This window comes from Nyctibius grandis (genome assembly GCF_013368605.1).
Source record: "Nyctibius grandis isolate bNycGra1 chromosome W unlocalized genomic scaffold, bNycGra1.pri SUPER_W_unloc_2, whole genome shotgun sequence".
Taxonomy (NCBI): Eukaryota; Metazoa; Chordata; class Aves; order Nyctibiiformes; family Nyctibiidae; genus Nyctibius; species Nyctibius grandis.
The window spans coordinates 6,824,667-6,848,450 of NW_027167473.1; the positions used below are offsets into that span (position 1 = coordinate 6,824,667).

At 41.0% G+C, this 23,784-nt stretch overlaps 1 protein-coding gene across 2 annotated transcripts; it reads right to left on the bottom strand.

Moving 5' to 3' along the window:
* Positions 1-1,540: 1,540 nt before the first annotated feature.
* Positions 1,541-23,165, bottom strand: LMAN1 (lectin, mannose binding 1). 2 transcript variants are annotated; one of them, XM_068424456.1, is made up of 14 exons: positions 22,952-23,165; positions 21,687-21,841; positions 21,492-21,599; positions 19,285-19,346; positions 18,461-18,560; positions 15,369-15,492; positions 14,940-14,998; positions 14,182-14,314; positions 12,380-12,573; positions 12,193-12,263; positions 7,077-7,230; positions 6,222-6,343; positions 4,467-4,535; positions 1,541-2,148 (listed from the first exon to the last, which is right to left on the bottom strand). In XM_068424456.1, the coding sequence occupies exons 1-13, from the start codon at positions 23,163-23,165 to the stop codon at positions 4,499-4,501; spliced, it is 1,533 nt and encodes a 510-aa protein (XP_068280557.1). In that variant the 3' UTR covers positions 1,541-2,148; positions 4,467-4,498. The 2 variants fall into 2 exon arrangements, with proteins under 2 accessions (XP_068280557.1, XP_068280556.1); XM_068424455.1 differs by having other exon boundaries at positions 1,541-4,535.
* Between the last annotated feature and the right edge of the window lie 619 nt (positions 23,166-23,784).

Sequence of the window (23,784 nt, forward strand, 5' to 3'; positions counted from 1 at the left end):
TCTGGGCTTGCTGACCTTCGCATCCACTGCTTACAACACAAAGCTAACAGAAACCAGCAACACGGACATCAGAAGCCGGAAGATCACCTTCTCAATGTGCTTCAGCCCCACAGCCAAGCTGTATCTTACACAAGAACACGGCACAAAAGGGGCCAAGAAATACTGCATGAACCACATACAGATCACAAAATTTCCAGCAGCTTGCAAAAACCATTGAAGGGGTTACAGTAATCTATTGGCACTGTTTATGCACTGATCCCAAAATGGACAAGTTCAGTAACAGGACGGTAGGCATCACAGAAGAGCGTGCTACAAGAGAAGCTTAAGATCAGATAAATGTAATTTCTGATTGTCAGCATTTTCTCCGTGCTTTGACAGCCACTTGATTAAATAACAGAATGCTGTCCCACATCACTGCTTAGTGCCAAATGCCTCTTGAGCCCACTTCTAGTGGTTGGCCCATCTTTATTTAAAATTCTCCTACCTGGAACAGGGAGCACCAGTGTGTCTGCGCTGTGCACTTCACAAACACGACACGCAGTGCTGATTTTTCCCGTATTAGGTCTCATAGTCTTCTCTAAGTGTATGGGAACTGTACCTGTACACTTTGTGCTCTTGGTCTTTACTGAAGAGAAGCTTCCCTAACTTTGGGTGTAAGTCTTGGCTGTAGACTTTGGTCCCTATAGAAGTGTTGCTAACACTACCTTCTGCCTAAAAGCGATGCTTTCACAGAACTGACTGAGAAGGCAAGAAAGCTGAAAAATGTCTTGGGAAGGGATTGCTGGAACCTGAGAGATCGTGCCCTCCAGGTCTTGAGAGAGGTCTCATGAACCTTCCTCATAGCTAAAGGCTTTCCAACGTTAGATTCAAAATCAAAGACAACAAAAGTGTTTTAAAAGTCATTGGCCCTGTTGGCACTGGACACTGCTGAGAAACACAAGGGACTAGTGACAAAGCTCTGGAAGACACCACAGAGATAGCTAGTGAATTGCTCACTTCATTGTGCGTTTAGATATTTATCACAAATCTGTGTATACAAGTAACGAGTAAACACTCGGAGCGATAAGGAACCAACTGCTTACAGAGTATCTAATGCATCAAGATTTAAGCACTTACCTTGGGTGTCAACAAGGACCAGTACCTCCAGAATAATTCCTGCTCCTGGCAGGCGCTTTAACTACTGCCTATGTTGAAGTTACAAACCACTTACTGCTGTTTGTTGATTACAGGGATCACAGGCTTAATGAAAACACACATACAGCTGCTAATTAAGTACTCATGTTGCCACTTCCTTTGCTTTAAATCAACGTCCTTTCCCTCTAGCTTAAGTGAAATAAAACTGAAAGGCTCAGTTCCTGTTTTATCTGATGGAATTGGGAGAGAAGAAGAAAGCCTGTGTTCCACACCCAAAGAACACAGGCATCTCTGACCCCAGAACAGATCTCAAAGCATTCAAACTCTCTGAACAGAGGGTAAAGAATGCTTCAAATACACTTGGCTTGGATTTCATGGACAGGTACCAAATTAAAAGAAAAAAAGCTTACTAAAAATATGCATCTTTATTCAAATAAGGTTATCTCTGAACTCCAAGTGTCAATTTACATTAGTCAGAAACAAACATGAAAATGTCAGCTGTTTGAATGAAAAAAAAAAACAGTAGACAGTCTTCGGTGTTACAGTAATTGATGCATTGATGTCATTTTCTTCAAACAGGAAGTTAAGTAATTTACAAACCATATTGTGAATTTCACTTTTGAAAGATTCAGGTGTGACCATGTATTTAATATACCCTGACCAGTACAATGAGATTCTCTTGTCACTGCCAAGTATTTGCTACTTATCATCCACACTTCAAAGACAATATTAGACTTGTTTTCCCCCATATTGTCAAACTGGATTCCAAGGTGTCTTCTTCTCCTAGTCCTGAAATCTTACTTGATAAGAATCAAACACACTATCAGTGTTGAAATAAACTTCTAGGAGCCAGCCAAAACAGGAGGCTACACCGACTGGCAAATATTCTTACAAGTCCAAATTTGTTGCTATCACTTCAAGAACAGACAGGATAAAATTTGAGCTGGGCAAGTGGGAGCTTTCCTTTGATCCAGTGAGTGATGAGGCAATTATGGAAGTTCCAAGGAGAGATGACTGTGAAATGAAGCATGAAGCAAAGTTACCACTTTCTGGATGTTATGCTTTAGACGTTCTGCTCCCTAATACAAAAGTTTCCTAGTTGCACACGGGAGGTACGTCAGATCTATTAGCAGCATAAACACACAAGCTGAGCCTCATACTGAAGATACAACTGTAGGTTCAAGTTTTCCCCTAGACACCATCCCCAGCCTTCTTTCTAACAAAAGACATGGAAGTATGGGCTGCTCCAGCTTTAAAACAAAGTTGTGGTTGGATAAATTCACAGTAACAAAAAGTACAGGCTTCCTCCAATTGATACATTCGGGCTGTTCCTCATTATGCCAGATATATGCACCTACTTATCAAAACACAATTGCTAGCCTTGCTGTGGAAAGGGCCTTGCAAAGCCTGCTGTGAGAGGGGGAGTTCTGGTTAGGTGTTGCACTGATGCAGGAAGGCTTGCAACTGAAAGGAACAACACTGTACATTTTCAGAACAATTTAAGAAAATATATTAAGTCTGCTTAGAAGAGTCAGGGTTGTAATAGCTTAGACTCAAGGCACCTGTAAATATTTGCTGGTGTTGAAAGAACTGAATGGATAAACTCCTATGTGTTATTCTGGCTTATCTGAAAAGTTTTTTAATTGATTTACCCTATTTATCCAGCAAGATTAGCTTGAGGCAGTAGTTTCTCCAATTTGTACAGCAAAATCTTCTCAAATTTAGAAATTAATCTATGAAGCTATACCACTTACATTATACTACACACTGTAGCTATGGAAATAGGTGTGTAGGTAGTATCACTTTATTGGTATAGCAGAGATGTCCACTTTTTGGACACTGTATTTTAAAGTAATAAAATATATTGCATAGATTTATCATTTCTCCAAACTGACAGGCACAATACTGAAGTGTTCTTCATCACAGCGAATTTGGCAGCATGTGTTGCACTCCAAGGGAGTAATTGTAGGAATGCAGTAGTAGTATGCTAAATTCCAGATAATTTTTGCACATTCAGACAAAGGGATTAATAATTAAAAGTGAAATATCCTGATGCATTTGTGTATTTTATAGAATTTTAAAAAACCAAACCCCCTTATTCTAACTCTACACACAAACAACTCAAGGACAAAGTTACCACAGATATGTAAACAAGGCAAAATTAATTCATTTAACTTTCCTACTTTGGGCTATCCGCTTTGTTCCTTTCCTGAAGCAAATGTTCAGCTGGTAAGCAGTATCAAAACCACATGTTCAGTCTTATGCTTTTGATATTAAAGCAGGAATTGACACACAATACTGGTTCTACAATAGCTGCTGGATTAACAAACATGTCTGAAGCAACAGCTTGTGAAGAAATGGGTTAACACTCAATACCTGTAGTTTAGAATACTTGCCATGTCAAGATTTAAATCAAAGCGTCTGTATTTGACACATGAAACACAGAAGACAGGTTTATAAAAGACATATTCATACACCAAACATATCCTTAATAAAATCAAATTTGAAGAGGTATAAAGCTATGATATCCTTGCTGAAGAAGTTCCACAAATCTCCAAACAAAATTACAGACATACTTGAAACTACAAAACCCAAATCAGTCCCACAATATACTTGAAGAAACTACTTTACCATGTTTTCTCTCACTGCCTAAAACCCAAACCCAAAATAAGGAGATAGGCTTTTATTTGCTTGTTCTGTATTGTTTTCTATAGCAGGTATCAACAGTCAGACTGTTAAAGGCCTGTCTTTGTGTCCACATATTAAAAAGTGTTTAAATCTATATTTCATGAAGAGTTAGAATTAACTAAATAGTTATTAAACTGTTAAATCCAAGTGGTAAAGAAGTGAAATGTTTATAACAAATTTTTACCCCCTCAAAAAAATAGAGAAGAACAGTTGTTTGGGGTTTGTTGGGTTTTTTTTTTTGGTTGGGTTTTTTTTTGATTGGTTGGTTTTGTTTTTTTAAACTGATATGTCAGGACACTTAGTGGCAAGCTTTCTGCACAAATCATCCGTCTGCAATTCTCATGATGAAAAGAACCAAACCTGCGTGTTTCAGTTCCTTCCTCTGGAATCTTAACAAAAGAAGAGGAATATGGCACTTGCCTTCCAGTATTTATGAGAAAGTTAGCTGAAAACATAGACCTAGATAGGGTCCACAGCCTTCCCCTGTCTAGCATTTGCTCCGCTGCTCCCCAGTCTGTTTTTAACTTTAGCATTAACAGTTTAAATGAGAACTCATTTTGTTTAACAAAATTCAATAATTTACAATATTGAAGTATATCAAACACTAAAATTTCCCTCATGTATAATTTTCTGTGCATACATACTGCTGTTATGTACACACAAAAGGAACAGGTCATCAAAAGAACTTTTTGGCTGCTGCTTCTTGTTGACTCCTGAAGGAAAAAGCAGAAGAGAATTCATTAAGTACTTACAGTATAAAACTAGCTAACTGCTTTAAATAAATAAATATTTCATCTATTTGGGGATTAAAATATTCCATTCCTTGTCAACAGAGGCTTAGGGAAATCAAATATAAGTCATGTCACAAAAACAGGATATAATTTTTCTATTTACAAAGACACTGGTAGCATCACTAGTTCCAATTTTGCATCAGACACAGAAGGAAACAAAACATTCTGGCCAGAAGCTAGAAACTGTGAAAGAACATCTGAACTGATTTTTAAAATACTTTAACTAAAATTTTCTAAAGCTTCTCAGTATCTGATTGGCCTAAAGATCATCATAGAAAAGGAAACACATGCAACTAAGCAGTGACAGAATCTACTTGAAATGGGATTTCCTTTTCCCTCTGGCACAGAACATATTTATTTTCTTAGTGGATACAGATACTGTGGATCAGCCACGCACAGATGCTAGAAATACAAAGGCATCAAAAAGAACTGGAGGGGACCAGCTCCTCATTTGCCTTGGAAGGCATCTTTACAGTCGATGGCATAATCATAGAATCATAGAATGTCCTGAGTTGGAAGGGACCCACAAGGATCATCGAGTCCAACTCCTGAAAACATAACATACATAAGAAATGAACTCTCTCCACTTTGTAGAGAAGCAGACACACAATAAAAGTTCGTGCTATCAGCAGCATTGGTCTTATATTAATACTAGTTATCCCTCCATAGAGGTAGCAAACAGCATTTTCTCTTTGAAGGGCAATGCAGCTATTTTGGTCCCTACTCCTTATCCTGATTAGTGTGTGTGAGAAGCAGGAGGGCAGACTACTGAGCAAGTCAGTCCTTACTCTCAATAGCTTTTCCTTCCCATCAACGCAAATTTAATTTGAACATTATGACATTACAAGGAGGAGGAAGAGAACAGAAAAAACATCACAATTAGTTTAGGAGAAAAAGAAAAAAAAAGATGTCCATACACTATCAGTATCGTATGTAGGAGAGGGATGAAGGGGTAAGTTCACTGAGGGATTTGTAAGGTGGGATAGGTAGCCTGGAGGTACACATAGCAAAAAAAAATAAAATCACATCAGATTTTGTTAAGATATTAATAAACTTCAGTAAGTCCAGCAGAGGACCACAAGGATGGTAGTCAAGAGCTGAAGCACATGCCTCAAGAGAAGAGAGGGAGGGAACTGGGCTTGTTTATCCCGGACAAAAGAAGCCTTCAAGGGGTCTAACGGCAGCTTTCTAATACCCATAAGATGCTACTGAGGAGACAGGGACAGCTTCTTCACAGAGATGCACATTATAAGGAGGAGACACAACAGTCAAATTGAAACAGGGCAGGTTCCCACCAGATATACCATGAAACAAACTTCATTATGATAATTAAACATTTCCAGTGGGGTTTGTAACAGTGGTAAATTTTCCATTCTTGAAGGTTTTTAAGACCCGACCAGTCTAAAGACTAAGTGACCTGGTCTCAATTCAGTGTCGACCCTGCTTTGAGCAGAAGGCTGAACTAGAGACCTCCCCCAAGGGTCTCTTCCAATCTGAATGACTGCTTGTTTTAAAGAAGATTAACATCATGGTACCGTTGCAACTGCATTTCCAGTCACAAGTTCTAAAATCATCTGCCCTGTTGTCTTTAAACAAAAACATACTTACCTATACATGATATAACCAATGAATAACACTGTCTGCACTGCTACAAATATGAAGAAGTGCATTGTAGATAAGCACGATGGAAACGGTGGCACGTCCGGACACTTGGATTTCTCACTAGATGGCTAAAAACCAAGAAAAACAGTATTTGAGAAAGCAGCAAGCAAGACATGCCATCAAAAGACTGTTATATGTAAGAAACAATGTCTTTGCAACATAATCTGAAAATTGGAACGCAAGCAGAATATAGACAGAAATGACACTACTCTGAAAAATCATCATCTTACTCCCCATCTTGCTTTCCCCTTTCACCTTTATGTATCTCAGAAAAACTGATTGATGCTAATTTGTGGGTTATAGGGGAAAGAATAAATCTTTGGTAAATTAACCCAGAAATCAAGAACCTTCTACGGGATCATAAGCTAATTCATCTTAATTGCTACCTAGACTAAGGTGCTCCTGAATGTGAACACAGTCATCTTTCACTCTTAAGAGACCTTGAACGGAGCCTGCCCGAGTTTCCCCTGACTAAAGCTCTCCCTTCTGTGCAGAAGCAATAGAGAATCTCCTCTGTATAAAGCTGTTAAGTAGGGGGACAAACACAAAAAAGCACCCAGAGAACCTAATTGTTTGACCTTGTTTCCACAGGAAATGAGACTAAAAATCACGCTCTTTGTGCAAAACTTCTCATCAATACACAGATCATGCAGCTAGGTCAAGGCAGTGCAGTTTTAGCGAAGCAGCTTAATGAAGAATTAATTGCTCTGTAAATTGCATGCTGGCTCACCCTAGCTTTTTGCTAACAGCCAAATAAAGAAGTATTACAGTCATGCTTTACACTACCAGCACATAAATTACCGTATTTCGTTGTACTAAATGCTCAATGTCCCTCTTTACTACATGAAGGTGTTCTTTGATGTCATTGAAGTGCTGAGTTGTTTCATAGACTCCTGCAGCAGAGCCAGGATGTTGAGCTCCACTGATCACCCTCAGAGTATCAGCCATGGAATTTCTGAAACAAGACAAACAACAAAACATCTTTCAGCACAGAACAGCTTTTCTACAAACAGCAGTTACTCTGGACACCTTTTAGTCCATTAAAATTAGTTTGAAATACACAGTTGCCCCAAAAGGCAGAAACACTTTTTCTAGCTTCCAAGAATACCTATCGAGAAATAATTTCTTAATCAAACTAAGATTTTTTTTTTAAATATTTAATTCCGCAGACAGCTTCAATTTGTACAGTGCACCATCTCCCAAAATCACGCTGAAAACAAGATCTGGCAAATATTCTATCGCTAGACATCTGCTTTGCCTGACTGACAAAGTCTAAAATAAGTGTTTTATCTGAGGCTCTTGCCAAGGCTTTAGGATAAGCAGAGTTTAACGCAATCTTTGAAGAAAACCAAAAGCCGTTTGAAAAATAAATAAATAAAAGCAGTCATGTAAGAAATAAAAATAAAGAAGAGGCTTTAGGGATAAGAAAAGATTTAGATGCATCCTTGTTTCATGATTATCATTTCTACGAGAAACTCATTTCCCATACGCATTGTCATAATACTGAATATTGTCTTCATGTGAATTCATTTTGCTTCAACAACAAATCAAATTAAATCTGTAAAAAGTTGAGGTTCCATAACTAATTTTGTTTGAGGTAAACTAGTCAATGAGAGAAAAATACTTAATCTCTAATCAATATGTTTATATAATTTCCCCTACCATGCTGTCTCTCTTCAGTTGCAAAGAGGATTATTCTACAGCTGAAATATTTATCATGTGAATGTTAATCTCTTCATTATAAACAATCAAAATATGTGTCTTTGGATTTCTTTTTAATTTACTTAAAACTTTGCATTTTGCTCAGATGAGAGCTTACTTCGATGCCTTCAAGGTGCAGTCCTAACTCTCAGCAATTTATCATAGTACCATAGAACGGCTGGGGTTGGAAGGGACCTTTAAAGATCATCTGGGCCAACCCCCCTGTCATGGGCAGGGACATCTTTCACGAGATCAGGTTGCCCAAAGCCCCATCCATCTATTCCAAAGCACTATGGCAACCCTCCAGAAGTAGAAACTGCAAGCACAGATGTGCTGTAGTAGTGTTACAGCAGCTTTTGAACTATGCAGCACATTTAACCTACTTGAAGCAGCTACATACTAAGTCAAGGCCACACACTAAGTTCATCTACACAACTACAACAAGGTGCAGATACACCACTTTAACAGAGAGGCATTTAGTAATTACGGCCCCTACTGAATGCTGGATTAACAATATACTTTTCTTTACACTGAAGACTATCAGTTTTTCTTAAAAGTATCACTTTAACACAAAAATCAACTTACCATACTAGACTACCGGTATTCTGCATACTTCCCACATAACCAAAAAAAATTCTTTTCACTTTCAGTAACAAAAAGATCCAAGAGTTCACCCTTTCCCATCATCTTTGTAAAAGCTCAATCCCACTTCCAGCACACATCAGAAGATCAACCACTCTCCACAGTCCCATCTGTGGTTGTTCCAGATGACGTACAGCACTCTAGGCCAGACGGAGTTAGCCATTGATTTTTGGAAAACTCTCAATGCTTACCTCACTCGGCTCTTTTTAGTATTGCAAAGTTATCAAAAGGAGTTACCAAAAACCAGCTGTTTGCTTCTGTAAGCCACCGCAAACAAAACTAATCAAAGCAGCTCTCACCTTCTCTCATTCTACATTTCTGGTTTGGAACTTATACACAAAAAACGAATGAAAAAAAAAAACATTCATCTGTCCTAACTTAAATTAGCATATATGTTATCCAGAAATTATTTTCTATTTTTGTACTGTCATTGTATAGATTATCCAAAGTAAATCGATTAATATTTACCTGTACTTTGAATTAGTGTTACAATAACCTATTTCAGAATTAAGTTTTTCACTGGAAGGCTTTTTTCTTAAATAACCCATGCAAACTCATGCAACCACCATCATGACCACTGGCTAATAAGTGCTGATACTAATTCTGTCTATCCACATCCATCACATTGTTTATCTTGCCCCACTATTTTCAGTGCTAGAACACAAGTGCGATGCTCATTTTGTTCCTCTCCCTCCTAATACTATCATGCCCATGTAATTAACAGAAATCTGCACACCCACCTTCCCCCAAACTGATCCACTGTTTGTTAAATGCAAAATAACTTATCTAAATAGACATGGTCTGTATCAAATTTAATTTACATTTACTTTCGCATGAACAATACCATGCTGATAGTTTCTACTGTATGAACATGCAAGATTCTTCTTAATCAGATGATTAAGAAATCCACAAATCTTGCCAAGAAAATTACTTAGACAGTAAGTCCTTTTCCTCCGGGATGACCAGCAATGCAACAGCGGGCTGTTCATTTCTATCTATAAATAAAACATTTCTTTAATCCAAGAAAAATATTAAGATGATGTTACGCAAACTCATACCTAATAAGTAGTCACTAAATGGGCAGACTGCCAATTGTAACAAGAAAAATCTGATTTGCTTGCAAGGTATAAAGATTTGTCAAGAATATTAACATACAAGCTTTCGTGGAAGAACAAGTGCAAAAATGGAAGCACTCTAATCTTCCTTCTACAAAAAACTGACCTACTTAGATAATCACAAGAGCCGCCCTTGAACTAATACAGGAAAAAACCCACAACTGTAGGAATTGGTTTTCCTCCTTTTTTTTTTTAAGCCCAAGGTAAGGAATGTTTTAACTACTATAAATGAAGGGTTAAACCAACTTAAAGCCATTCCTGCTAGAGACAGTAACTATAAAACATCTTAGAAGCAGTACACAGACATCCTTAACAAACATCGGAATTTTCCCAAACCCGTTTTAGCAGTATAGCACCTTCAAGATAAGATTTTTACTTCATTTGGTAACGTAGTTTGAAAAGGTACAGCATACCTCTCAATCGATTTTAAAAACTACATCTTAAAAAGCAGAATTATTAATCACTTGGGAACTTGCAAGCGTCCCTGTAGACACAGAAGTTTCCCGAGGAAGTTCACTGGCACAAAGTCCTCTGACAAAAGAACAACCCAAACATACACCCCTTTTTCCTCTAACCTACAAGAAATGGGGACAAGATTACTAAGATGGCCTACACAATACGTTGACATATGAAAAAAACCCAACACGTTTCTGTCTTCACTACGCAATGTAAGTGACAGTATTTTTTTTTTTCTCCCCATAAGTGCTGTATGACAATATGTCTTAGCACCTAACAAACCAAGGAATTTTTAGTCACAGTTGGGTTTCCAGTATCTCCAAGGATGGAGACTGCAAAACCTTCCTGGGCAACCAAACTATTCTAGTGTTCAACTACCCTCACAAGCTTCTTTTCTTGAGTCTACGCAGAATTTCCCGTATTTCAGTTTGTGCCCGTCGCCTTTCATTCTCTCACTGGGGTACCGGTGAGAAGAGTCTGTCTCTATCGCCCTCACCACCTCTAAAATCAGGTATTTATACCCACTGACAAGATACCCCAAGCCTGTCCTCCAGGCTATACAATCCCAGCTCCCTCACCACTCCTTGTACAACAAATGCTCCAACCGTTTCATCATTTTCATGATCCTTCACTTGACTCCCTCCAGTATGTCCATGTCTCTCTTGCACTGGGGTGCCCAGGACTGGACACAGGACTCCAGATGTGGTGTCACCAGTGCTGAATAGAGAGGGAGAATCATCTCCCTCAACCCACTGGCAATGCTCTGCCTAACACAGCTGGGATGCTGCTGGTGGTCTTGCCTGTGAGGGTGCATTGCTGTCCAGCATCCGACTTCTTGTCCACCAGGATTCCCAACTTCTTTTCTGCAAAACTGCTTTCCAGCTGTCCCCTGGCTGTACTGATGGAGGGTTACTCCTTCACAGGTACACGACTGTGGAAAACGCACTTTTTGTCCCCTTATTTTTCAAAGTTCAGGCCAAGAGGAGATATTAAATATTTTCCAGATGTGGCCCTTGTTTCAACTGCTATCAAGAAGCAATGCTCTCTCAAGGCCCAGCCCTACTCTTGCTGATAAAAAACGTTAATCTACAATGGAAATGGAAAGGGGGGGGGGGGAAAAAAAAAGGATAACAAACAAAAAGAGGCCTCTCCAAGGCTTGTACACACTGGAATTCTGAGAGACTTGATTTAAAACTGTAAATACTTTTTGTGATCTACAGATCAGTAACACTAAAAGACCATCATGGAGCAATAATCAATATATGAGCTTTAGGCAGTCACAGCAAAATTGGGGAAAAAACCCAAAGACAAAATATATGTCTATATTGAAGAGAGAAGTGAACTACTTTAAAAAAAAAAAAGAGAATAATTAGAAAAATAAGCAATAAATCTCAACAACTCTTATTACATGCACATTTTCATTTGTACATAAATACTTGTCAGAATTACTTATATGCCTTTACATGTTGTTTACCCCAAACAAAACCTCAAATATATCTCATGTAATATTATCTAAATAGAATATTATAGATTTTATTAATAATATTTATTATAATAAACTCATATAATCACCGTATCAGGAGTAGACCGAGTACATGAACAACATACTCCAACACCTTTTTTTTAGGTTCACTAACTATAAATTGAAGGCATTTATGCTCATGTTGTTATCAATACTCCAAATCAGAGCAACGGATTTCCATGAGGTAGCAGGTTCTCTCATTAGCAGAAATTCATTGTTTTTTGAGGGACTGGACTTACCTGTTGAAGTAGAATCTCATTATAAAAAAAAAAAGAAGCAAATTAGGTGGCTTAGCCACCCTAGGGACGTGACCTTACTTTATTACAGAAATTAAATGTATGCAGAGAATCATCACTAAGGAACAGAGACCAAGAAATTTCAAGTTTGTCAATATCCTCCTACTGAAACAATAAATAGGATTTAAAGGGAGGAAAATAATATAAAATTTAAGACACAGCCTTAATATTTAGAAAGCATTTACCTCATTTCATTAACTTGTCTAATGACCTCTTCTTGAGTTTTCACAACTGTCTCAATCTCTTGCTGGGAGGCCTGGCAGGGATGGCAGGGGAGAGAAAAAGATCAACATATCTTGGAAAAAGCAAATCAATCATGCTGCTGAAATTAGGCTGAGCTATCGATCACAGTGCATTTTTTTTTTAATGTACCTGTCCTTGTTGACCTGGAAAACCAGCTCCTCTTTTAGCAATCTCATCTGTGACTGCAGAAACGTATCTCCTCTGCTCATCCAGAATCATGTCCAATTGCCTATTAAGCTGTTTGATTTCAAGATGAATTCGATTCTGCCCTTCAAAGATTTGCCTCAGTTCACGATCGCTTACAGTTTCAAAAAGGTCATCCGCTGACAAGAAAAAAGCACAGGTAGTTCTTACATACACACATTCCTCGTAAGTTGCATTGTATCATTTTTCTTGCACCCTTAAAGTTTCCACATGGATATACTTTTTTTTCCCCATAATTTGATACATTTGGTGTTTATTTATCACCACTGCCATGGCAAAGGATACCCCAATGGGATCAGAACAACTGACCAGAGACAACCACACATTCAAACCCAGACTCCATCTTAGAGTTCCTATGGCAATACTTGGGTGATGGGCAACATAAAATGGGAAGAAGATGCTGTTACTACTAGGAGGCGTAAGCTAGCATTGTATTACCAACCATCCTGCAGAAGAGATTTGCAGGTATTAAGCAACAGCTACTTTTTAGAAAAAGCAAGCTTTAAAAAGTAGCCTGAAACAAAGAAGTGACCGCACATTTTGAGTGAGTTCCTCCGCAGGTTCAACATCAGAAAGTCCAAAAGACTCTGTGGCAAAAAGATTATTACTACTTATCAATGGAAGGCTGGACAATATTTCAGAAACACAGATGAAGATAAAAAGGTGTAGGACTTCTAGAACAGTCATAACTTATCACTGTGCAAAAAAAAGATGACAACTTCAGGTCTAGGTGCCTGAAGTACATTCCTGATACGTGTGCATTCAAGTACAGCTAATTCAATACACAAAAGCAAGAAACAGAATGGCTTCCATTATATTTTCAAATAAGCAGATTGTTTTTTGCCCAGCTCTAAAAAAAAAAAATTTAAAAAAAAACCCCACCATGTTCCATAGCAGAAAAATCAAAGTCAAAGCACTTTGGCTAAACACTCAAAAAAGTGGGCAAGAGGCATTATTATAATTTTCCTAAATTAAATATAATTTGAAATCAGTGGAAAAATGCTGTTCAGTGTGAAATATCTTTAAACCAATACTTCTGAGAGCTGCAGATGCATGGTATCAATAGTGGAAAGCGCAATTCTGCCATACCCAGCCAAACTTAGATTTCTTATCAATAGCTTAAAATTTAAAATAAAGGCTGCAGTTTTTAAGGACATCAAGCTGGACATTTGGTTATTAGCCAACCTGAACACCAACAGTGAATGCCAGCTAATGCTGTGATGCTGAAATCGACATAACTCAACACATGTCCAATATTAGGCAAGCATTAAAAAGCTTTTCCAAGTAAGCACATGTTCCAGTGTATCCACTAGCCCATCTTTAATATCCACCCATAAAACAAGACGGAAAAAAAGTGTTTGTTATGAACGTGCAGAAACAGACCAAACGGATGACCTTTCGAGTACATTTTCAAGTAACCAAAAAGGCCATGCTTCCTTAACCATCACTTCACAGAGGGATGCACGACTTTCTCTCCCTTCTACCGTTCCATACAGATTCTCATCGTTCCCATCATGTTTCCATACATTTGTTTTGTTCTCAATCCAGACATGACAAAAGGGACTTTATATTTCAGAAAACACTTTACAAACAAAAGACCAAAGATTCTTAAATAAAGTAAATAACATTAGTAGGAGCATAGTAAGATCAGTATCAGGCCCTAGTTCTGAATATCCCAGAAAGCAAACATTTTCCTTGACAACTGAAAAATCGCTCAAATAACTTGCCTGGCTGTCCTTGCACATCAGGATGTTCCTTTTGAAATTCTTCTTTCTTTTTATCCAATTCTTGCTGAAAGTGTTCAAACTCTTCTTGATACTTCTCTTTATCTTTTTGAGGAATTTCTGCATCTGGTGTTGGCTTTAAAACATTATCAAAGGTGGGGGGGCGGGGGGGGAGAGAGAAGAGATTTTTTTCATGTTTTCCACCACTCCTACATAACTTACTCTCCAGCACGGCTGTTCAGATTTCAGATTTGACGACATAACACAATTAGTGGAGCACATTAACATACTAAGTTGAAGTGAGAAACCAGACATTCCTATGGAGACCCACAGCTTTTTCCTGACACATGCGTACTTTCTGCAATTAAAAAGAAATCAGGTTTTGCGAGGATAGATGCTCTTTAGCAGTACAGAGGTGTTCTAGAGGTATGGGAAATTGAAAGCAAGAACAGATTATTTGTCTGCTTTCCAAACAAAGTGTACTTTTTATTTTGTTTTCTCTGCATGTTTTGATTTAGCATCAGGATTTTTGTTGGTTCAGTGTTGCTTCAAGAATTCTGGTCTTGAAAATGTTAACTAAAATATTACCAAAACATTACAGTATTAGTCTCAGTTTTCTAAAACAGATGACAGCACAGTTACATGCCAAAATCCTGAAACAGGGATGCCAAGTATGACTTCAGAGGAAATGCCATAATCCGGTGCTACATATAAAACATGTACAGTAACATATTTTACTAATTATGCATAAAGATGCTTACTACTTCCTTCCCAGGCTCAGTCAACTGGAAGGTCAGAAAAGACAGGACATCGTGATCATCTGTATTCAACAAACAAAACAAAAAAAACACTGTTAATTGCTACTGCTACACGTTACAAATCCTGGTACCTCCCAAGTCAATCTCGCCCTTGCAAAGGACCTTCAGGCAACAGCATCCTCCCAAAGTCCTCCCAAGAGTTTATGCAGTGGGGAATGAGACTGCACAACGTCTTTGTCGGGACAAACTGAAAGTCCTGCTTTAGCCAGGAAGAGGCCTAAGCATACCAGTAATTTGGGAATGGGAGAGGAGCAATTACACCAACATGGTCAAAAACTGGTAGAATGGATCAACACTAGCAGTAAAAAAAAACCAACTCTTGCAAGCCCTGCAAGTCCCCACACCATTGTCACAATTTTTAACATTTGCTACCTGCAAGTCCCCCTGTTGCTGCAGATATTCCAAAATATCCTTGTGATGGCAACACCATATCTTCCACTTTCGCACAAAATTCATAGTCTTCTTTATCCGGAGTGAAGCCATTGTTAATTAATACCTAAAAGGATAAACACTTACAATTTTTAACACATAAATCTATTTGTGTTAATTACTTTGTCAGTTCGCAGTAAAGGTCACAAATACAACTTATTGGCTAATTCAGCAGCTGATACTAGAACCCAAAAACTTTATTTTCTGAAAGGCAGTTTTTATGAAGAAAATGCTTAAGCTTTCTATTTTAAAAAGGAAAAAAAGGTCTGATTCAATGTTCAGCATGAACAAAATTCAACATTTTCTATTCGTCACCGAAGATGACACACGCACAGAATTCAGACACTAATAAAAATGTATTCATTTCCGTTATAAGCAGCAGCAAGACAAATTAGTGTGTGGAAAGGAACACACAGGGGAAAAGATACCATCAGGAGAGGTGAAGGTAAGCCAAGGGATGGCACGGCACCACCTGAGCGTGCTAACGGCAGCATTTGCGCTGCTCCAGGGAGCATTGAGGGTTTAGGAGCACATCTGAAATGCTTGTACACCAACACAGGCAGTGTAAGAAACAAATAGGACAAACGGGAAGCATTGGTCTGTCACAGAGCTACGATGTCAGTGCTATTCGTGAGAGTTGGTGAAACGAGTCCCGCAGCTGGAGCGCTGGGAAGGAGGGCGACAGGCTGTTCAGGCGAGGTGGAGGTGTCGCACTGTACGTCAGGGAGAGGTTTGACCGTACAGCCCTTGCAGTCAGCGATGATGTATGTGGTTGAGAGCCTCTGGGTGAGGATTAGGGGGATGGAAAACAAAGCAGATGTCGTTGTGGGCATCCACTATTGATCACCCAGCCAGGATGACAGCACTGATGAGTTATTCTATAGGCAATGAGGAGAAATCTCTGGATCCGTAATCCTTCTCTTTATGGGAGATTTCAACTTTCCAGACATAACTGGGAATATCATACTGCTGTGACAAGCAGGTCTGGGAAATTCCTTAAGTTTGTGGAAGATAATTTCTCATCACAAGTACTCAGTGAGACAACTAGGACAGATGCCCTCCTAGACTTGCTGTTTCTGACTAGAGGAGGACTCATGGCAGGTGTGATGGTAGGCGGCTGTCTTGGACACAGTGATCACAAAATGGTAGATTTAAAAATTTTTGGTGTAATGAAAAAAGAGGTCAGCAGAATTCCTACCCTGGGTTTCAAGAGAGCAAACTTTAAGCTACCCAGGAAGCTAGTTAGCAGTGTCCCCTGAGAAAGTGCTTTTGAGGGCTTAGAGGTCCATGAGTGTTGGTCAGGTTTTACGAACCACCCTTTTTTTTGAAGAAGAAGAACCTTGCACAGGAGCAGGCAATCCCATTGTGCTGAAAGTCAAGCAAGTGAAGCAGACTATCAGTTTGGCTGAACAGGGGATCCTCTTGGAACTCAAGAGGAAAAAGAAACTGTATGGACCTGTTAGTCTAACCTCAGTTAGAGGATGCTGGGTTTGTCTAGTTTGGAGAAGAGGAGGCTGAGGGGCGACCTCAGGGCTCTCTGCAGCTTCCTGAGGAGGGGACGTGGAGAGGGAGGTGCTGAGCTCTTCTCCCGGGGATCCAGGGACAGGACGCCTGGGAATGGCTCAAAGCTGCCCCAGGGGAGGCTCAGCCTGGACATGAGGAAGCATTTCTTTACTGAGAGGGTGGCCAAACCCTGGCACAGGCTTCCTGGGGCGGTGGTCGATGCCCCATGCCTGTCAGTGTTTGAGAGGGCTTTGGACAATGCCCTTAATAATAGGTTTTAACTTTTGGCCAGCCCTGAAGGGGTCAGGCAGTTGGACTAGATGACCGTTGTAGGTCCCTTCCAAATGGAATTATTCTATTCTATTCTAAAAGTGATCATGGTGTAATAATATCAACTCTGGTTCAAGAAATCCCTGACTCGGGGATCACTAAAGGCCAGTATATCAAAAGTATACATCCCAATACTGGGCAACACAACTTTTTTGTTTGATCTGGAAGAGTCATCCCTTACTGTTCTTAGGTTGATTCTAAGCTTAGAGAGATTCTCTCCTCCTCCACGAATGTATTTGCAGAACTGCCAAGGTTAGCAGCAACATTTGGGCCAGAGGAGTTCCTAGATAAGGCATCAGGGATCAGGCGCATTCAAAAAGAGAGCAGCCTTGGAGTCTGAAATTTAATGTTCATTCAAGAGCAACAGATAGCTTTTACCATTACAACACAGTACAAGGTCCACCCTCTTCTAGGTGCATTCATGTTTACTTTTAGAGAAACTTCTACTACAAAATGACAGCTGTGTGTTTTATGGCTAATACCTACGAACAGCACCTTTTCAGATGAAATCAGAAGCCAAGAAACACACACTTCACAGCTGTCGCAATCCAGCACAACATTAGTATTTTTCCCTCCTTATCTAGAAGGAATTCAGAGTCATCTGCATATTATTTAAGAAGTCTTGAAGACTCTCTTATACCAGTGGTTTTCTATCTTCTTTAATCTTCAAAGCCCTACTGTTTCTTGCAGGTGGGAAGCCTCAAGCAGCAAATTACACCTACTGTCAAAGAGCAACCTTTAGTTTTTTAGTCACATTTCAAGAACCTCTTACAGTCAGCTACAAAACCCTCTGCAGCTCTCAGATCAGCTTGAGAAATACCATTCAAGTTAAGGAGCAGCTCAACCACTTGGAAGTTGAGGAACAGATGCTGGCTTTAGGACACCTCTACAAGCAAGTCGACAGCAACGGAAGGATCCAAGCACATATGAGTACATTAGCACGACTGACTCCTAAGTAACATCAGAAAAATCAGCCATACCTGCTGAGTCAGCTCAGGAAACTAGAGGTGCACTAATGCAGCGGAAAGAACTCGTCTAACATTTGAACATACTGGACCTCTTTCCAACTTGTGCTACTGAGCTCAACATTTTCAAGAATATTGGAATTAACATAGGGGTCTTTGGGTTTTCAAATAGTTGCAACAATCTCACACTTAAAAAGCTGAGAAACATGAGTAATTATGTTATTTCAGAGTACTTACAATCAATGTCTTTTGGTAGTATGTTATCTTTACTCGAACAGGATAGGGCTTGTTACGAAAGTCCCTCTGACAGGATGCCAATGCTTGCGTGGAACCATCACTATGCAAGAAGACAACTTGCATAAAACTATATCTTATGATTTATCAGCTAAGACAAAAAAGCATCAGTGTATCACTAAGCAACATCATGATAGTTTTTCAATATGCAAGTTTTTCAAAAGCTGTCCCACAACTGCACTGAGCTTTTTCGAAGTCTGGGATCACCACTACTAGATGCTTTACGCAGGACACAATATAGACAGAATGCAGTAATGGGGGAATCTGTTTGCCTCTAAGATGTATTCCCACACCTGTGAACCGAGATGGAAATAAGCTATAGCCCAGACTGCATCAACTAAGCTAGACACTTTCTTCTCAGAGAATCCAAAAAGACGTCAATTGTGCTGTTGACAATAAACAATCAAAAATCAAAATTAAACCAATTAATTTTAGTAACAGGCAATTAGCTTTCAGTTAGTCACTTTTGTCAGTTATTAGCTGTGTGTGGAAGATACCCATAAGCACTGAAGAGGTAAAAGGCCTGTACCTCTACTTATCTGAATTCACCCATCCCAAAGGACATATGCCATTTAAATATCCATCAGTTGCCAATTTCTGTGCTGTTACTGCCAAACAGTGTTTTAACAAATAGAAAAACACAAATGTAAAGAAAACAACAAAGTTTCATGTGAAAGAAACATACATAAGGTTTCTCAAAGAGTTTCATGCAACATTTCATCATTCAAAAGCAAACATTCACCGTTAACACTGAAAATAAAACTTACTTCTGATGGTCATACAGAAGTTTTCCATTGTTGCCTACAACAACCACTCCAGGATTGTTTTTCTAGAAAAAGAAATAGCAAACAAACAGAACAGTTTAATTTGAAGTGAAATATAAGTAACATCACTAATAGCCTTTCTGCAATAAATGGCAGAGCAGATTTATAGTGCTATTCTGGTTGCCTCCAAGAGTTTATGAAGTGAACTCCAGTTTTTAGAAGAGCACAAGATTTCAGAGTTAATCTCCCTTCAACATTTCAATTCATTGTGTCCTAAAGTGTACTGGTTTTGACTGGGATAGAGTTAAATTTCTTCATAGTACATTGTATGGGACTATCTTTTGGATTTATGATGAAAACAGTGTTAACAACACATTGATGTTACTGCTTACACAGCCTCCAGGCCTCTTCTGCCTCTCGCAGCCCCCACCAGCGAGTAGGCTGGGGGTGCACAAGAGGTTGTGAGGGTACACAGGCAGGACAGTTGACCCCAACTGGCCAAAGGATATCCCAGATCATATGGCATCACGCTCAGCCATAAGAGCTGGGGGAAGAAGGAGGAAGGCAAGGACGTTCAGAGTGATGGCGTTTGTCTTCCCACGTCATCGTTACGCGTGATGGAGCCCTGCTGTCCTGGAGACGGCTGAACACCTGCCTGCCGATGGGACGTAGTGAATGAATTCCTTGTTTTGCTTTGCTTGAGCACATAGCTTTTGCTTTACCTGTTAAGCTGTGCTTCTCTCAACCCACAAGTTTTCTCACTGTTACCCGTCCGATTTTCTCCCCCACTCCATCAGGGGGGAGTGAGCAAGCAGCTATGTGGTGCTTGGCTGCCTACCGGGGTTAAACCATGACATAGAGGAATATACTGTCCCACTAGACATTGTATTTCTCTTTTCAAAAAGCTCTTGTCACTACTTCTACAGAGAAATAAAAATTCAATTCTAGTATAACCTACAGCCTTAGAAGGAAGAGAAAAAAGGCTTTGCAGTTTTTAAATCAGCATCATAAGCAGGGTGGTTTCAGTTGGCAGTACTAGATGAAGTCTACTTCTGGGTGGTAGGATATTATGCTGAGGACCAGTTACAGTACCAAACATCTTCCAGTGAACACACTGAAACAGCAACAAGAATAGTTTCTCCATACTGGTCATTAAAAAAAGTCTTACAAACTCCAGTATTTAAGACACATCAGACCCATACAGGCATGACGAAGACTTTCGTTTTGACTAGAAGCGACACATCATCACCTTCTAAAAAAGGGTTTCACACCTCACTGACTAAACTTGTCATGACCAGAGTCCCAGTGCTATCGAAGTTCTGGCAAAACAGTGTTGTCCACATGCAATTTTTGTTAGATGGCATCTTCAGCCAGCTAAACTATGCCAGTGTCCATATTCATACCAGAAGTCAGAAATAAAGGATAGAAAAAGGATTTAAAAATTCTTAATAAGTTGAACGATACTCTTGATTCTATGTCTTGTCTTTGAAGATCAGAAACATAAACGTCACCTTCAGTCTTTCAACTTATACATATGATGAAGTTTGCTGTATATCAAAAGCCATCTGCAGGAAAAAAACTTGTACACCTACAAAAATATATCTAAAAGCAAGCCAAAGTAGTGCAGGCAAAGCAAAAAAAGCAAAGCAGACCTACTATGTATTGTTAAAAGTTTCCCAGGATCATTCTGGACTGGAAAACTGGAAATTCAAAACAGCAACTGTCACCCCCAACTGCTAGAGAATTTTTGCTGCTGAACTACTCAAGGCAGATTTGTTCCAAGAAAAAGAGCATCTCTGAAGACAGACATAGAACCTTGTGTTTCCACAGTGTCATATTTTGGTGCAATATGCCTCTTCCAAAGCACACCTCCTCAGATATATCAACATTTCAAATTGCGCGTGGACATTCCAAATTTCAGCTTGTACATATGTACATGGTATTCTCCCTCCAAACCTAACACATGAACCAATGTTCAGTGGAGATTCATTATGTGTTATGCTTCAACTTTCAAGCCTAAAAAAAAAAGTGCAAAAAAAGTCTAGTAAAAATTCTATAAAGGAAACTTGACTATTTTAATTTATCCCTTCGAAGTGAAGCCAGGGAGAGCAGGAGAATAACACGCTATTTTTTTTCCACAAAGTTATATGTACAAAACGGGCAGAAAATTTATTTACAAACTTTGCTAGAAGAGTTTGCTTCCAACTAACCTTTCCATCATTGTCAAAGGAATCAAAGAAAATTCCAACACCGTTCCATTGATCAGCTGCCCCAAAAACAGGACCTTCCAAGCCTTGCTCTTCTGTAAACCAGATCGCCTATTAGAAAGCAAGCAAGAGGCGTAAGTCAAGATTCACTTTGTAAAGCACATCTATTTTTTTTCAGTTAGATCAAATCCTTAATACCAATCCATCGGCTCCAATGCGGCCTCTTCCTGTAACTCGAAAGGTCACTTCGACTTCCCAGTATTCAAATATTGACTTGCTTTTTGTCCACACTGATCCTCTTTGGCTTTTCAAAGACGTTGTTATACGAATCTGATCTGCGCTTGGTATGGCATCTAGAAAGGAAAGGAACCGACTGAACATATGAAAGCATTGCAAGTGCTTAACTAGACAATTAACAAATCTTCTAAACTCACAACATTTTCTGGTCTCCCCAACTAGAGAACAGTTTTCAAAATAACTTTTTAGTGGAGCAACCAACCACTTGATGTGGGTAAAAAAAAAAACACCCAAACCCCCCCACCTTTACTTGCAACAATGTGACTACTACTGCTTTACAGAAGACTTAATCACCTTCCATTTGGGACCACAACACACAATTTAAATAGAACATTGGTCTTGTTGTTAAGACACAAATTAATTAAAAAAAAAAAAAATCAGGTTTAGCTTTCTGCTGCATCCCACAAAGCTTTTCACAAATCACAGGCTTCTGTTCTGCTTTTTAAAAACAGATGTTCTAATTTCCTGTTTAATAGTTTAAGAGAGTAATAGGCATAAATTCAGAGAGATTCATTCACTTGTATTAAATACCATTTATTTTTGTGAATATCTGCTTAAAAAAGCTCGTCTATAGACCGCTTCCCTCATGTCACTTGTAGCATCCTGACAAATAAGAGTCAAAAACTAACACTCATTAATTAATCAATATAAACTAAAGCCTGCCGAAAAATAAAAACACAGCAGAAGTTACTGCAGAGAAACTATAGAGAGATAGAAGCTCAGGCACGGTAAATATCGACACGTTTTACAAGTGGGGGGGAAATCACACAGGATTCGTAGCCACGCGGAAGCGCCGGCGGCGCGTCCCGGGAGCGCCACGCAGCCGCGGGCCGGCCCGCGCCCCCCCGCAGCGACACCTCAGCGCTGCGCCGCGCGGAGCCCCGTCCTGCCCGCGCCTGGGTCCTGCCGGGGAGGCCGGGGACGGGGGCGGCGAGCCCGGCTCCTCTCCCCTGCGGCGGCTGCAGCCCACGGGAGCGCCCGCCGCTCTCACCCCACGCCGTGGCGGCTGCCGGTCCCGGCCGTCCTCGCCGTGCCCCGCAGCGAGGCTCCCTCCCGCACCAGGAGGACCACGCGCCCCCGCGGGGGCGGCCACGGCTGCCCGCACGGTAGGAGCGTAACGTGGCGCGGCGCGGCCCGGCCCCACTCCCCCCCCGCCCGGCACTTACTGCCCGTGTGCACCCAGAACGGCACCGTCCCGTCCGCCTGCACCAGGTGCGGCCCCTTGAAGCTGTACTTGTACTCGAAGCGGCGGTGCGGCGGAGCCGGCGCCGAGCCCTCCGCCGCCGCCTGCCCGAGGGCGAGCGGCAGGCGGCCGAGGGCGAGCAGGGTCCCGGCCAGCAGGGCCGCCGCCAAGCCGCCCCGCTGCGCGCGCGCCGCCATCTTGGGCCGTGCTGCGGGACGCCGGGCACGGCCAACAGGGCGCCGCGCGATTGGCCGGGCGCGGGGCGGGGCCGGGCGCGGGGCGGCCCCGGCGGTGCTGAGGGGCGGTGGGAGGGAGGCCGCGGGTGGGGTGGGAAGGTGTCTGCTCTGCTGGCTGGATCGCTCTTTCGTGGGAACGGAGCGGCCCCGGCGAGCCCGAGACTCAGCGGCCGGGCGGGGGCCGCGCTGCTCGCCGTTGCGAGCCGCCCCGGGAGCGTGTGAGGCGCCGGGGGAGCGGCGCTGCCGCGGCCGTGCCCCGTCCCCTCAGGGGTGCCCGCCAGGCTCGGCGGGGCCGCGGCGGCCTGAGCGGTGCGGGAGCGCTCTTGGCCTGGTGCGCGGCTGCGTGCGGTTAACGGCCTGCAGAGTGTCTGAAGGGTAAACAACGTGTGCTTCTCCTCAGTGTCGTCCTTAGCGCAGACCCCGCTTACACAGGGTCTGTCTCTCCATGTTTAGAATAGTCGGAAATCCTGCAGAAAAAATACCGTTTCTCACAATGTGTGAGACCAAGCGACTTCCGTGGAGGGGAGCGCAGCAAACCTCCGGTGACACTCGCGCCCTCGATGACGCGAGCTGGCGGTGG

Excerpts from the sequence above, each read along its gene's own strand:
- LMAN1 (XM_068424456.1), bottom strand. The coding sequence starts at position 23,165 with ATGGCGGCGCGCGCGCAGCGGGGCGGCTTGGCGGCGGCCCTGCTGGCC. Across the intron at positions 14,315-14,939 it reads CTGAGCCTGGGAAGGAAGTA|CCAACACCAGATGCAGAAAT; the intron begins GTAAGCATCTTT and ends AATGTTTTAAAG. Across the intron at positions 12,264-12,379 it reads TTCCAGGTCAACAAGGACAG|GCCTCCCAGCAAGAGATTGA; the intron begins GTACATTAAAAA and ends CATCCCTGCCAG.